Below are 16,061 nucleotides of genomic sequence, written 5' to 3'. Positions count from 1 at the left end.
AAAATATTTCTCATCAAATGTAAAACAAAGACAAATTCAAAGGATGTGATAGCATCATAAGCAACACTAGCATCACCACAAGTGGAGAAATTACCTTCTTCAGTGCTTTTTTCAAGAACTTCACAAGTAGCATCAAACATGCATAGCAAGCTACGTACAGAATTCAAATGAGACCCCCATTTAGTATCTCCAGCTTTTTGTAAAGTACCAATTTGATTAAGTCCACTACCTGTCACAAGTTGATCATTGGCAATTAAGTTTGCAACATTATTTGCTTGAGCAACCCTTAACTGATCATGACGCTTAGGAGAAACAGTCACAACATTCACAATTAGTGCAAGTTTTGAAAAGAATTGATGAACATAGCAAACTTCTTTGGCTAAAGAAACAAGTGCTAATTGTAATCGATGAGCAAGACAGTGAATGTAATAAGCAAAAGGACAATCTTTCAAAAACAGAGCTTGCAATCCATTCCATTCACCATGCATATTACTAGCTCCATCATACCCTTGTCCCCTAAGATTTTGAACATCAAGATTATGACGAGAAAGAACTGATGAAATTTTTGTTTTCAATGTCAAAGAACACGTATCAGAAACATGTATAAGATCAAAAAATCTTTCTTGAACACAACCGTGCTTGTCTACAAATCTCAAAACCACAGACATTTGTTCTCGCTTTAACTCATCTCTTGCTTCATCAATAATTATACAAAATTTAGAATCACCAATTTCTTCTCGAATTGTTGCACGCACTTTTCTAGCAAAGATATGTAATATATCTTTTTGAACACCAGGAGATATATATTGAGCATTTCCAGGAGCATTTTCAAGAACAACATTATTAACATTCTGATTACAGGAAGCCAAAAGCTTAATTAACTCAATAAAATTTCCCCTATTCAAAGATCCAGGACTTTCATCATCGCCTCTAAATGCACATGCTTGAAATGCAAGCCATCGAATAGCATCAATAGATGTCTTCAACCTTTAGCAGTTATTTACAATAGTTTAATCACTATGCCTATCAAGAACTTTGTCTATATGCTTAGATTTAGCCATTAAATCATCACAAGATTTCACACATAAATTATGGGGAGAATTAGGAATAGAACCCTCGTGACATACAAATGCACAATTCACTCCATTGTTTACTTTCTTCCAATTACTAAATCCTAACTCTGAAAATGCATTTTTTCCATCATTGCGAGCACCATAATGTTTACCAAACAAGTAGCAAGGCAAACAATAAGCAGCATCTTTTTCTGGTGAATATTCTAACCAACTTGGAAATTTCTTAAACCAAAAAGATTGAAAATATCGACGGTGATTGTTATTACCAGAAGCTGGATAGCTAATATTTGTTGGTTGGTATGGCCCAGCTATTATGTATGCTCTACGAATTTTATCACGTTCATTGACATTATACTGCCAAATTGGACGTCCCTTTCCTGTATCCCTTTCTAGTAAAGAGATATCAACATCTCTTTCTAATCTTGGAACTTTGGCTTTTTGTTGATGTGTATTTTGAGTAAGATTAGAGAGTTCACTTACTTGAACTTCTTGTGAAACAAGATTAGAGGGTTGACTTATTTGAACTCCATCATCATCATTCATCAGTAACTTTTCTCTTAAAAATTGCATCAATTTTACTTTGCTTTCTCATCATAAAATGTTCTAATTTTTTGTTACCTGAAAAAAAATTAAATAATTATATACTCACATGAATAAACAAACTGAATATTTTTAATTAATTAAACATCAATAACAATATTTTTTTACTAAGTCATTATCAATTTCACTAAAAATAAAAAATAAAAAAAGAGAATAAATCTTAAAAATAAATAAACTATTTACCTATAATTTATGTGATCATAAAAAGATAAAATTATATTATTTTATAGTTAAAAAATATAATTTATTAATTAATAATTTTATACAATTATATAAAAAAATAAAAAGTAGAATGAGTAGAATAGTAATACCTTTGCTAATTGCTATGATTGAAGATTTGAAGACCGAAGCTAGACTATGAGGGTGTGCAGCGTGCTCCAAGAAAAGAGAAGACCGAACGTTTTCAAAAGGAACGGTATAAAAAAAAGAGAATGTCACATGTAACGTGAATGTTGGCGATTTTTTCTTTCTTTTCGGTGATTTTTGATGGAGATTTTGATGTTTGCTTGTTGATTTTGTCGAATGTTGGCGAGAGTTTGAAAATTTTTTCAGAGTTTTTAAATGTGCTTTTAATCTCGACGGTTGTGGTTTTGATCGAGAAAGAAGAAGAAGAATCATTCATTATGGTAAGTTACCGCGCTTTGAAAACGATTAAGTAACATGCATGTTTAACACGCTTGAGTTGGGTGAACGTAGTTCTATTGGATTTGGTCCAATTTATAAAACTTATAAATAAAAAAAATTTGTATACATAGCATAATTATTTAATTTAAGATATCTCTATAATTTTAAACTCTATTTATTTTATTACTATAAATTATCCTTGTTCAGTTATTTAGATAAATATGATAATATCTAAAATTTGCAACGCCTTTCCTAATCTTTTTTGCCAGCCGTTTTTGGATGAATTTTATCCCAGAAAGAAAAAAATCCATGGCCTAATCATGCATTTACTGGTAGGAAGTTATTAATAGCTTAATCTATTTATGAATAATACATATAGCAATTATAATTATAAATTAAGTTATTTCATAATAAATGACTTATATAAAAATAATTTTATTTATTATTATAAATATTAAATTGAATAAATTATAATTATTTTTAATTTAAAATTAAATGAGAATAAAATTAAATATATTATTTTATTTAGACTTTAAAGTTTAATGGGTACTTCACTCAAATATAAATAATGATTTTAGAATTTTAATTTCTAATGCACCAAAATTATCTCCGTTGTTCCTTTTTCCATCAGAGAAATTACAATTTTAACTCTATAAAAAATACATAAAATTTTAGTTGAAAAAGTTTCGAGACAATTTTTTAATTACTTTTATGAATACAAATAATACTTTCACACTATGATATATATTTTTAGTGATTTAATATAGATAATATGAATTATAAAATTGTTTATTTTAATAAATAATATCAAAATCATCTATAATTTAATCATAAAAAATATTCAGTTATATCTTTTTAACTACTGAATCAATATATGAATCAATGTGTTCCTTATTATATCTTTTTGAAAATCGGTCGGTCAAACCGATCGAATTGAAGCGTTGACAAATACAGTTCAAGTAGAAAGCAAAATCGACAGATTTAGAAATCAGAGTTGGACTATCAAACCAGCTAAGAGTCTATCGATCGAATCGAATCATAATCCGGCTGGTTTTAAAATTAGCTGGCAAAATGCTGCGTTTTGCATGCTGAAGAAAGAGTCAAAGGGGAACGAACTCTAGTCTTACCCACACACTCACTCACCCTCACTCCTCTCCTCTCGAGCCTCCACAGTCCACTCCCACCCCTCGCTCTCAGTTCTCAGGTCTCCGATCTCCGCCTCGAGTTTCTGGCGCAACTTCCGTCCAGCCCTGCCCTCGCAACGTTCGTGGAGTCACCACCTATGTTCGCGCTGCCCCACTCCATCGCCAAGTCAGCCCTCGAAAATCGCAGTCACTGCCAGTGCTACTTTCCGTCACGCAGTTAGGGACCGCCGGTGCCAGCTCTATTCAACCCTGCCATCCCTTCAGCCACTTTTTGCCAATCACTGTTCTTGTCTCCGTCAGTTCTGTATTTTTTCAAACTTCTAACTTTTAACCTTAGGTATAAATTTTGTTTTTTGTAATAATAATTGTTGAAAAATTGATTAATTGTTAAAAGATGATTAATTGAATAATTTTTTATAATTATGGTTAGTTAAGTTCTGTTCAAACTTGTTTGAAGGTTATTTTAAAATTTTGTGAACTGTGAATTGTGATTTTTTTTTCTAAATTCGATTTTTTATGTTCTATTCAAAAATTATTGAATGATTATTAAATATTTTGTATTTTTATTGAATGATAATTTAATTTTTTATTAGTATTAGATATTCTGCTGTACTTATGTACTATTTTTGTACTGTATTTATGATTTTTTTTAGTAATTCAACAGATTAAATCTGTTGTTTAATCATATTTTTTTCTATTATAGATCTCAATAATTTTATAAATTATAATTATTTTTTATTTAAAATTAAATAAAAATAAAATTAAATATATTATTTTATTTAAATTTTAAAATTATAAGTACTACGTTCAAATATAAATAATAATTTTAGAATTTCATCCTCAATTCACCAAAGGTGCTTCCGTCCCTTTTTTTATCGAAAGAGTTAGAGAAATACAAAAAAAAATTAATTGAAAAGTTTGAGATAATTATGTAATTATTTCTTTAATTAGCTCTCTCTAGTGCTTTTCTTTCAAGGGTCATCCATGCTCTGTGTATTGCACGTGAATTTTGTATACGTGTTGCGAATCTAATTTCAGATATCTCAATGCATGCACCTTTAATAAAGAACGGTTTTGTTAAGAATTAATTTTTTGGTTGACAAGTAATCAGTGGGAGGCTATAAAATACTCCTAATTTTATTTGTTTAACTTTATCTTAACAAAAGGAACAAAATTATGTACACACCAAAACATAATTACTTCTTGAACAAAGCAGTCTTATTCCTAAGGTTTTTTTTTGGTTGATTTAAATAAGTTAAATAAAAAATAAAAAACTGATTAAATAGAAGAATAATTTCATTTAAAATTATTCTTAAATTAAAAAAAAAAACAAAACTTACTTGATAAAATTATAATCTTATCACTATTTTTGTCATAGTATTTGACACCATATTTGTATTTTTTATAATTAAATAAAAGTCAATAAGCTAATTACAATGCATAATATTTTTTATTTTGAGTACTAATGGATTAATAAATCCAAAACCATCTTGATGATTAGTAACTAAATTAAACACTTTCACACAATCTGTCTCACAAATAACGTCTTGTTGACCTATATCCCAAATTAAGAGATATCCTCTCCAATTAACAAACAATTTTCCTTAAAAATATTATTACTTTCAATTATTTTCAAACATTCTTTTTACCAACTCCCATTACAATAATTTCTAGTAATGCAAATAAAACTAACACTATCACCAGAACCAGTATAACTAACATCATAATTAATCTTAAAAGTATCAATGGATGGAAAATTCTAAGAACCACTTAGAATAGAAAAAAAAGGACATATGTTATAATTCAAAAATATTCCTAAACTCTTTTCCTCAAACTAATGTCAGACAAATAACTTTTTTTAGAGGCCAAGTCTCATAAATATTAAAAATGTTATTATTTCTTATTCACCGTATCCAACAAATTCTCAAAAAGAACCTAAACAGATATTATTTACTATAATATAAGAATCAATTCTTTGAATCCAAAAAATGACAGAAAATATTCCATCTTATTCTTATTCTTAGTTGTTATGTTTAAAATAAATTATTATTAATTATTAAAATAAAATATTATCAAAATACTTTATATAATTAAAACAACATTAAAACAGTGAACAAAGTTAGTTTGTGCATTGTTTAATAATTTCTTTATATTTTATATATGTGTTTTCTTTTGTCTAACAAAAATTTAAAATTAGTGAGTTTGTGTTAGTTACATTCGTGTTAATGTTAGCGTTTGTATAACATAACTTGAGAGGAAAAGAAAACTTTTTAAAAGAAATCAAAACAATTATATTGATTGTTGAAAAATTACGAATAAATAAAGTGCCTTAATTAACTTAACCTGCATCAGTCCCTTGTACTATATATCTAGATGCATATTAATTATTATGATATATTGACTCGATCCCAATGATTCTCATGCTTTAATTTCGTTCCTTTGATTAGTACTATTTTTAGTTTCTATAATTTTTTTTCGTTTAGTTCAATTCTTTTTGTTGTTGGGATGAGGAGTGCCCATGGTTTTCTAGCCTTCTCTCTGGACTAAACCGCTGGCTTCTCCTACTGTTGCCATTGCGGATTAAAGAAAAATGTGTACTTTCTTTAACTTGCTAAATTGATATCAAGAAAACAAAGGATGTGTGTGAGGTTCAATGGAAGAAAATAAAGGGATCTTTTTTATATGACTTTTGTGATGTTTGAGACACGAGAGGATAATGTCAGTATATATGTTTAATGTTAGTATTTGTTATATATATATATATATATATATATATATAATTATTAAAAATGAATCCTCTTAATTTTTTTTTAATAATTGAAAGAGTAAAGTGTGATTATTTACTATTAATTTTATAAATAAAATCAAGAATAAATATGAGAGAAAAAATAATGAAGAGTTAAAGATACACTTTATTAATTTATATATATAATTAGATATTAATTTAGTTAAATATATCAAATCATCTAACCATCCTTAAATATAAACTTCATATTATATGGATTTTTAACTTCTTTTTAATTTATTATTAGATCAAAGTTTTAGCATCTCCAACAATTTTATAGTTAAATGAAAAAATTCTAATTAATTAAATAATATAGATTTTTAATTTTTTTCTTAAAAAAAGAGAATAATAAAATTATGAATTATATAAAAAATACTGATATCAACATAAACTTTGTTAGATTGCATTAGTTTTAGAACGAGTAATCTTACATATTCAGAAAATATTATTATTTTTTATTAGTATTTAGTTAATAATAATTTATACTAATATTTATAGGAGTTTTATACACAAAAAACATATAGTTTATATCTATATTTATTAGAGTTTTATACACATAAATTAACACAATTTATACCTATACTTTTTTAGAATTTATACACCTAAATTAATAAAATTTATCTGTTAAAAATAATTTAATATTTATAATGGTCAAATAATGACAAAAAATATTAAAACTTGTTAGTCTAAAAAAGATTCTCTTTTAAAATTTTATTTTAGTAGAAAAGTTTTTGAAATTTTTATTTTAATAAATAAAAAATAAAAGTATTAAAAACTTCAATTTTACATATTTCCATAAAAGAAATTTCAATTAAAGCACGTGTTAACCAGACATTTGATTTTATTCGTTTAAACAAGATTAATTTGAATTACAACTTTATAAAGTAGATGATAATGCATTAATTTTTGGGAAGACAAAAGAAATGAAGGGACAAGGACAAGGACTTAAATGAAAAACCACTGCCTGAGACGGTGGATTTAGGGAGAAACCATCAAACTTCACCTGCCAAGGACGGGTGCAATGCATAATGCATGCACGATGCAACTCCCTCTCTAATTGTGTAATAAAAATAGATAAAGTAGTTAAATCATAAAATATGTGTTAATATTTTATTTTTTATATTGTCTACTAAGTTATTAATGTATATTTTTCTCTAATTAAAAAGAGTGTGATATTATGTAAAATGATTTATTGTAAGAAATAAAATATATATTATTTAGAGAAAAAACTCAAATGTAGTTATTTTTATGTGAAGTTGTTAATTAAAAATTGTTAAATAATTTAATATATTTGACTAAATTATAATATAACGTTTCTCAACTAACAATTTTAACTACATGTGAATTTTTAACGTATTATTTATTAAAACAAGAAATATATTAGTAAATGATGGTCTAGGGAGCAGCTCAGTTATAAATATGGCAGCAACTTAAACCCTCTCTTCACTCAAATTAAAGCTATTGAGTTATATATATTGTATTGCTCTGCTTCCTAAAATTGAACTTCTATTATTCTTCCATTAATGTTATACATTTTTTCTTGAATAAAAGTAAGATATATAATATCTGAATATGGCAAAGGGAAATGTTACTGCGAATTCTCCTCTTGAGAGGGCCAGCTTGGCTTCTCTGGATCAGAAGCTAGCCATGGCAAAGCGTTGTTCTCGTGGTAATTAAATTATTCTTCACACTTATCTTGTGCTATCAATAGTTTTCCATGCAATCTTGTATTAATTAATTAATTTTTATAATTATTTGGTTCGTTCATGATTTATAAACAGAGGGAGTGATGGCTGGAGCTAAGGCAGCTGTTGTTGCCGGCATTGCCACTGCCATTCCAACAGTAAGTATTAAGTATTATGATTATTCCTTCAAATAATAATTAAGATTTAATTATATACTATAATAAGATTGATGCAAATGCATTATTTGGATTAATTGTAGCTGGCTAGTGTAAGGATGGTGCCATGGGCAAAAGCAAATCTGAATCACACTGCTCAAGCTTTGATAATCTCAACCGTGGCTGGAGCAGCATACTTCATAGTGGCTGACAAAACCGTTTTGGCAACTGCTAGAAACAACTCCTTCAACCAACAACCCTCCAATAATCCATGAACTCTGTTATCTATCAAACTAAAAATATATATGCATGTATTCATAAATAAAGAAATAGTTCAATTTGCATTTCAGATATATATGTACTACTGATCTGATGATGCATGAATGGATTGATGGTTATCTTTGATTCTCTGAATGCAAATTTGATGGCAAGATTATTTTATTTCAAGCATGATGGTTAATTACTGTGATGAGACCTAATTAATTTGACATACTAATTCCAATTAAGTGCCTTTGTTTGAAATATTTATATATACAATGCAACAAATTTCAATTAATTGTATCCAAAGCTAAACAAGTTTTTACATCTTCATGCTTCAGATTATTTTTTTGATAATAAAAGGGGCCACAGGCCCAACGACAAGATTCATGCTTCAGATTATGGTAGTTAATATTCAAATCTCTATGTCAATCGGTGCTTCACTAATATATTTTCTAAACTTTGTTTACCTATGTAATATGGGGATTAAGTTTTTTTTTTTTTTCTTTTCAAGTGAGCAACTCGATAAAATAAGAAAATAAAAATTTAAATACCTTTAATTTAAAGTTATAAACTCATATATGATAAATGTTGTAAATTTAATAGTGATGAATTTTTTATTTTAGAAAATATTTTCCGTAATATCACCCAAAATGGCGGCCCCCCTTTGCCAAGAAAGATATAAGCAAGTTTTTGGTAAATGATTCTTTAATAAATTTAAGTACGCATGTTAATTTTATGAATCTAATTTAAATGTATGTATTATTAAGTGTAATTTTTTATAGAGAAATGCTATTTGTACACTAAAATCAGTTACCAATGTATTTGTGTATAAATATATGTGTGGCCTAATTTATTTTTAATGTGTATTTATATTCGAATTTGTATTTTATACTGGTGGCTGACTTTTGTGGCTGATTTTGGTGAACATGTAGCATAATCCTTTTTTATAATATATCTAATCATGTTAGTAATATATCTAATCATGTTAGTAAAATGTAGGTGTTTATGGGTAAGGTGAAATCGAATTTGATGTGTTTCAGATCCGGTCCAAAATATATACCGGGCCTATTTGTTAGATTCGAATTTGGCTCTAAACCCGATAAAACCTAAACACTTTGGGTCACGATTATATTGAGTAAAAATCAGGTCGTTAACATTACATTATCTTAATATCTTCTTGTAAGGTAACATACGAAAATATTCAAATTTTCAAGATTCCAACTATGATTTGATATGATAAAATTCACTTAGAAAAATATAACAAGAACTAATCTTTCTCTAAAATTAAAATATAACCACAATCAATATTAATATTGTCTAATAACACTAAATATTTAAATTAATACAAATAACACAATATTATGTATTAGTCTAAAGTCTTGTGCATTTTAAACCTAAAATATTAACTTATAGTCTTATAATGACTAATAACATAAAATATTAAGGTTTATAATACTTAAATTCCACATAAGAATAGCCATCATTCATCACTAATAACACAAAATATTAATTGTGTATGATGATCGAGTCAACAGACCGGATTCGGGTGACCCGAGCTATGGTACGGACCCAATCCAAAATAATGATTCGAATCTATTTTTGAGATCCAAACCCAACCCTAAATCTAATGAAATTACACCAAATTAGTCTATAAAATATTCGGGGTTGGATCGAGTCTTTGGACCATGCACCCCTTAATAAAATGATTACTTTTATATTTATAATATAAATAATTATAAAAAAGAATGGATGTAATTAGATAATTATAAAAAAATCATACTCTCCATATAACAAATTTAAAATCTAATATTATCACTAGCCTTCTTTTGTAATGTTGTGAGAATATATTAAAATTAAGTTTTACTATTTAAGAATGACCCAATGATTTGTCACTTAGTTTCTTAAGTAAAAGCTACTTGGTAATTCAAATTCAATTATAACTATGTGAAACATTTCTAGACAAGGCATCTTAATTTGTTTAAAACCCTAATTTATTTATCTAAATATTTAATCATCTCTTTCAAAATTGCATAGCTAAAAGGGAAAAATGTTGCTTTCTTTAACTTGTCCTGTAAAATGTATGAAAAATGTATGAAGTTAGCAAAAAAAGAGGCATAAGAACGAATTTGGATTTTCTAAAATAAAAAATTGATAAAATAATAAAATAAAAGATTAAACATTATTAATTTTGTAACTTTTATAAAATGTATGTTGTATTATCTTGATCCCACGAGAACAGGTTAAGGGGAAGAATACAAATTTTTTAATGGCATTTTTTGGGTGTTTTAGGACAGTAGGACACCAGTGGATAACATAATAAACTTACATACTTTACTTTTGGGGGATCCGATCTTGGATCTAATAGCACTTCCAATCAACGTGATGCTAAATCAAGCAACTGCAATACTGGATAATGTTTCTTTTCACATACTCTTTTAAAAGATTTTCCTTTCTTTTGAGTTTCGAAAAACACTAATTTCCTTTCAAAAATGACAATTTCTTTATAATAATAATAATAATAATAATAATAATAATAATAATAATAATAATAATAATAATAATAATAATAATAAAAGCTATATATAAGCATAAATATACTATTAATGAAGATGTTAAATATTTTATTTTTTAACAACTTTAATTTAAGTTTTAGTTTTAAGAAGAATATTTTAAAAAAATTGTGTATGAAATCTTTTTCAGTTCTCTTCTTATGTGGTTTATTACCAGGAATAATATAAAAAATTAATTAACTCAATAAATAAAGTTATTTGCATTAATGCATATTCAAATTTTTTTATTCATGTAAATTGAAAAATATATAAAAATGGCGCAATATATGTTTTGTGTGCAACAGTGGAAGTACAAGCTTAGAAAAAGTAGTGGTATTTTAGGAATAACAAAAGAATGGACAGACAACAACACAAACTCAAAACAGCTGCCTGAGACGATGGATTTTGGATGAAACCATCAAACTCCACCTGCCACGTACGGTGCAAATGCAAAATGCACTCCCCCTTCCCTCTCTGTGGCGAGAAAATATAAACAATTGTTAATTGTTAATGGTTTTCTTAATCAGTGACTCCCTTATAAATATGGCATCAACCATTCTTCCTCTTCATTCAAACCCACTCTACTCAGCTATCTGCTTACTAAAACTTGTTCCATTGTTACAATATTAGCCTTTTCTGTGGATATGGCAAAAGGAAACAATGTTGCTCCTCACTCTCCTCTTGAGAGGTCTACCTTGGCTTCTCTTGATCACAAGTTGGCCATGGCCAAGCGCTGTTCTCATGGTAATGCATGCCTTATCTATGCCTCTAACATACTTAACCTTCCTTTTCTTTTGTTCACTTGGTAATAAACTTGAAAATCTGAAAATTACTTTGTTCATTTCATTTTGTAAACAGAGGGTGTGATGGCAGGAGCTAAGGCAGCTATTGCTGCTGGAGTTGCCACTGCAATTCCAACTGTAATTTCTTTCACCACCTATTCAATCTTTTTTCATTTGTTCTACTGTTTTACAATCAACCTAATTGGGGTCATTCTTGGTAATTCATATACAGCTGGCTAGTGTAAGGATGCTGCCATGGGCAAAAGCCAACCTCAACCACACTGCTCAAGCTCTCATAATCTCAACAGTTGCTGGAGCAGCATATTTCATAGTAGCTGACAAAACCGTTTTGGCAACTGCAAGAAAGAACTCCTTCAAGCAACCCACCAACCCATGATTTATTTCCCAGTGGATTGCAAGAAAGAACCCGTTTAAGCCACCATCCAATGCATGATTTCCAATTGGATAATGCTGGATTCGGTTGCTTACATTGTATTAGACTATTTACTTATAGCATCTACCAACCTTGGAACACATCAAAATATGTATTAATAAATAAAGAGTTTCAAGAGGCAGAGAGCATATATGTACCAACTATCATTTAGTTCTCTCAGAAATGCAAATAATTAAGTTTCCCCCTTGAATATAAACAAAAATTAAGTTTCACCAGCAATCATTACATGAGCAAAACCCATCTTTAAAATGGTGGAATCGGTTTCTATCTCTTGCTATTATTTCCCTATTGAAAATCTTGGATATAAGCTTGGTCGCCAAATGGCAGTTCCTACAAACACGAAGATTCTTCACAATCCTAATTGTAGTCCCTGGTTTTGTGCTAATCAAACCAAAAGAAATAGCCAATTTTTCACTGTGATGACTCAAAGCTCCTTCCTTCCACTCCTCATCCATATCATAGAGCACCTCTGAGGTATCAGGCACAAAACCAGCCTCCCCCAAAAGCTTATCTACCTCATCCAACATTGTATGTATCTCTTTACTCTGAGGATGGAATTTATCGCCTACAAGGAACTCATGAACAACACCATCAACCTCTATAGAGGTACATCCGGGAACTTTCTTCATCCCTTTGTCATTTAACATGGTTCTTATCCTTGCTACATCATCCCACCTTCCTGCTCCTGCATATATATTTGACAAAAGCACGTATGCGCCAGTATTTTCTGGCTCTAATTGAAAGAGCTGTTCTGCGACATATTCACCAAACTCGACATCACCATGAACCTTACAAGCATTAAGCAAAGAACCCCATATAGCTCCATCCGGCTCCATGTCCATGCTTCTCATTAGGCTCTTTGCTTCTTCAAACTTCCCAGATCTAGCTAGGAGGTCTATCATGCAACCATAGTGTTGCAACTTTGGTGAAATTTTGTAATCTTGTGTCATTGAATTGAAATACTGCTGCCCAAGATCTACCAAACCAGCTTGAGTACAAGCAGATAACACCCCAACAAATGTGATGTCGTCCGGCTGGTACCCTTCATCAGTCATCTCGGAGACAAGCCTGAGGGCCCGATCTGCGTGCCCGTGCATTGCCAATCCCGATGTCATGGCATTCCAAGAAGCCAAGCTTCTACAACTTATGCTTCTAAATACTTGTTCCGCTACCTCAATGGACCCACATTTTGCATACATGTCTATGAGACTTGTCCAAAGAGCAGAAGCATTGTCTATGCTCTTCAAATTCCTATCAACATAGGCATGAATCCACTTGCCAAGGTCCAGAGCACCAAGGCAAGCACAAGCTGGAAGAACAGCCAAGAAGGTAACATCGGTAGGCTTCACATTTGATCGAAGCATGAGGTCAAAGAGTGCCAAGGCATCCTCATAGAAGCATAGGTGAGAATAACCACCAATCATGGTATTCCATATAATCACATCCCTTTCCTCGACCCCATCAAACAAATCACGAGCCTTATCAATCTCGCCACACTTGGCATACATATCAATTAGTGAACTAGTAAGCTGAAGATTTGAACTAAGCCTATGATCTCTAACCCAAGAACCAATCCACTCCCCCAACTCGAGCTTCCTCAAATGACCACAAGCACAAAGCAAAGTCACCATTGTGCTCTGATCAGGCTCAACACCTGCCTCCTTCATCACGTCAAAGCAATCCAGTGCTTCTTCAAATCGATCACTCTGCACATACCCCGCAATCATGGCATTCCACGACACCACATCCTTCCTGGGGATTTCATCAAAGAGAGTTCTAGCATCATCCACACGACCCTCCGAGACATACCCAGTAACCAAAGCCGTAAAAGAAACAGCATCTCTTAGAGGACTTTTATCAAACACCTTCCTTGCATCACCCAATTCACCAACTTTAGCGTACATAGCAATAACCGAGGTGTGCACATGGGGATCAGATTGAAGGCCAAGCTTGATGACTTGCGAGTGGAGCTGTTTCCCTTCACGGGGAGCCTTGGATTTGGCGCAAGACTTGAAAATGGAAGGGAAAGTGTGGGAATTGGGTTGAACACCAGAAGCGATCATTTCGGAGAAGGTGTTGAGGGAATGGAGAGGGGAAGGGGTAAGGGAATGAGCGCGAATAAGGGTGTTGAAGATGAAGGGGTTGGGTTGTTGGGGGGCGGAGCGGAAGAGGGAGAGAGCGTAGGAGAGGTCGGCGGAGGGGGAGAGGGCGCAGAAGTGGATGAGTTTGCTGAGGGCGAAGAGAGTGTTGTGGAGACCAGTTTTGATGACGTGGCCGTGGACTTGCTTCAGGGTGTGGATGCTTTCGCATTGGGAGAGGAGAATCAGGGATGGGTGGTTCTCCAGGAGCGTGTAGGGAGGGTCGGTGGAGCTGGGAAGAAAGTGGAGAATGGAAGAAGAAGAAGAAGAAGAAGAAGAAGAAGAAGAAGAAGAAGCAGGAGCAGTAGGAAGAGGGGGCACTGAAGAGAGAAGCATTGTTGGCAGTGGTGGTGGCTGACGCTGCAACCGGTGGCGCCAAAAGCATAAGGAGTTAGTTATTTGCAGTTTGGAATGTGGTTGGGGAGGTTGGTAGTTAGCACCTCATGGATATGGATATTATTAATTTATTATTATCAAAATGGTAATTTCATTTTTATTTATTTCCTTTTTTATATTATTTTTATTTTACCTCAATTTGATCTCATTTTTAAGTCATATCAATCTTTCAAAGACACTTTTAAATAATGTATGCCTCGATTTCAACCTCTATTTTTTCTTTTATAAAATCCTTTGAAACTATATGTTGGCAGCAATTGCTCCCATAGTTCCCAAAACTAGAAGGTAAATTTGCTATTTAAGAAAAGCTCTGCATACAAGTTATTAGGGAACGAATAAACTCTAAAAACGTGATTCACGGTTTACGTTCTTCTTCTTCTTCTTCTTCTTCTTCTTCTTCTTCTTCTTCTTCTTCTTCTTCTTCTTCTTTCGTTTCTTACCTTTTCTTTCTCCTTCTTCTTCTTGCTGCACGTTCTTCTTCCTCTTCTTCTTCTTCTTCTTTTCTTTCGTTTCTTGCTTTCTCTTTCTCGTTCTTCTTCTTCTTGCACGTCCTTCTTCCTCTTCTTCTTCTTTTCTTTTGTTTTTTGCCTTCTCTTTCTCCTTCTTCTTCTTATTGCTATACGTTCTTCTTCCTCTTTCTGTTCTTCTTCTTCATTTACGTGCTTTTCTCTCTATTTTCTTTCTTCGTTATTCTTGATTTCCATTTTTTTTGACATCAAGCTCTGAAATTATTTTTGAAGAAGAAGAAGCAGCGGAAGATGAGGAAGAGACAGAAAAAGAGTTCTGAAATATGCATAAGGTGTACTTCAACGAATTTTTGGTGTAATTCTTAAATTCTTTGGGTGTATTTTTGTAATCCTTTGGGTGTATTTCTGTAATCCTTTGGGTGAATTGCTGTAACCGTTTGGGTGTATTTCTGTAATCCTTTGGGTATATTTCTGTAATCGTTGGGGTGTATTTCTGTAATCGTTTGAGTGTATTTCTGAAGCCATTATCTTCAAATTTGGCAAGAAAATTGTTTTCATAGAAGAAGAAGAAGAGTCGTTTTAAAAACAGGAAGTTGTTGAATAACGTCGTTTTATTTAAAGAATGTGGAAGTGTGTAATGCGTTAATTAAGTGTAATACGTGTGTTTTATTGGATTTGTAAGATTTGTAAGCCAAAAAGATTTATATGTGTAACAGACCTCTTGTTATAATCTCATAATAGGTTTATTACGTTCACTTTTAACGCATGAAATTATCACATCTTTAAAGAATTTAACTTAAAATTTGGACAAAAATAAATTTTGGAAAATACATTAAACATGCGCTTGAATTACGTAAATATTAATCAAGTTTTATATTTCTATAATAATAGAAATAATATGATAAGCAATTATTTAGAATTCAATTTTACTTTTTATTTTTTTAGCG

The 16,061-nt window shown here is 30.8% G+C and overlaps 3 protein-coding genes across 3 annotated transcripts; 2 read left to right on the top strand and 1 right to left on the bottom strand.

Annotated features, from left to right (window-relative positions):
• Positions 1-7,659: 7,659 nt before the first annotated feature.
• LOC112781532 (early nodulin-93) lies at positions 7,660-8,514 on the top strand. Its single transcript, XM_025824551.2, has 3 exons — positions 7,660-7,896; positions 8,009-8,070; positions 8,172-8,514. The coding sequence occupies exons 1-3, from the start codon at positions 7,800-7,802 to the stop codon at positions 8,340-8,342; spliced, it is 330 nt and encodes a 109-aa protein (XP_025680336.1). The 5' UTR covers positions 7,660-7,799; the 3' UTR covers positions 8,343-8,514.
• Positions 8,515-11,245: 2,731 nt separating this feature from the next.
• Positions 11,246-12,234, top strand: LOC112707906 (early nodulin-93). The gene is made up of 3 exons (XM_025759940.3): positions 11,246-11,621; positions 11,736-11,797; positions 11,892-12,234. Exons 1-3 carry the CDS (start codon positions 11,522-11,524, stop codon positions 12,054-12,056), a joined length of 327 nt encoding a protein of 108 aa, XP_025615725.1. The 5' UTR covers positions 11,246-11,521; the 3' UTR covers positions 12,057-12,234.
• An 11-nt stretch (positions 12,235-12,245) lies between these two features.
• Positions 12,246-14,683, bottom strand: LOC112707897 (pentatricopeptide repeat-containing protein At1g08070, chloroplastic-like). Its single transcript, XM_025759929.3, has one exon. It carries the CDS (start codon positions 14,585-14,587, stop codon positions 12,323-12,325), a length of 2,265 nt encoding a protein of 754 aa, XP_025615714.1. The 5' UTR covers positions 14,588-14,683; the 3' UTR covers positions 12,246-12,322.
• Between the last annotated feature and the right edge of the window lie 1,378 nt (positions 14,684-16,061).

Source organism: Arachis hypogaea, chromosome 1 (assembly GCF_003086295.3).
Source record: "Arachis hypogaea cultivar Tifrunner chromosome 1, arahy.Tifrunner.gnm2.J5K5, whole genome shotgun sequence".
NCBI classification, from domain to species: domain Eukaryota; kingdom Viridiplantae; phylum Streptophyta; class Magnoliopsida; order Fabales; family Fabaceae; genus Arachis; species Arachis hypogaea.
This window is presented reverse-complemented; position numbering and strand designations above follow the sequence as displayed.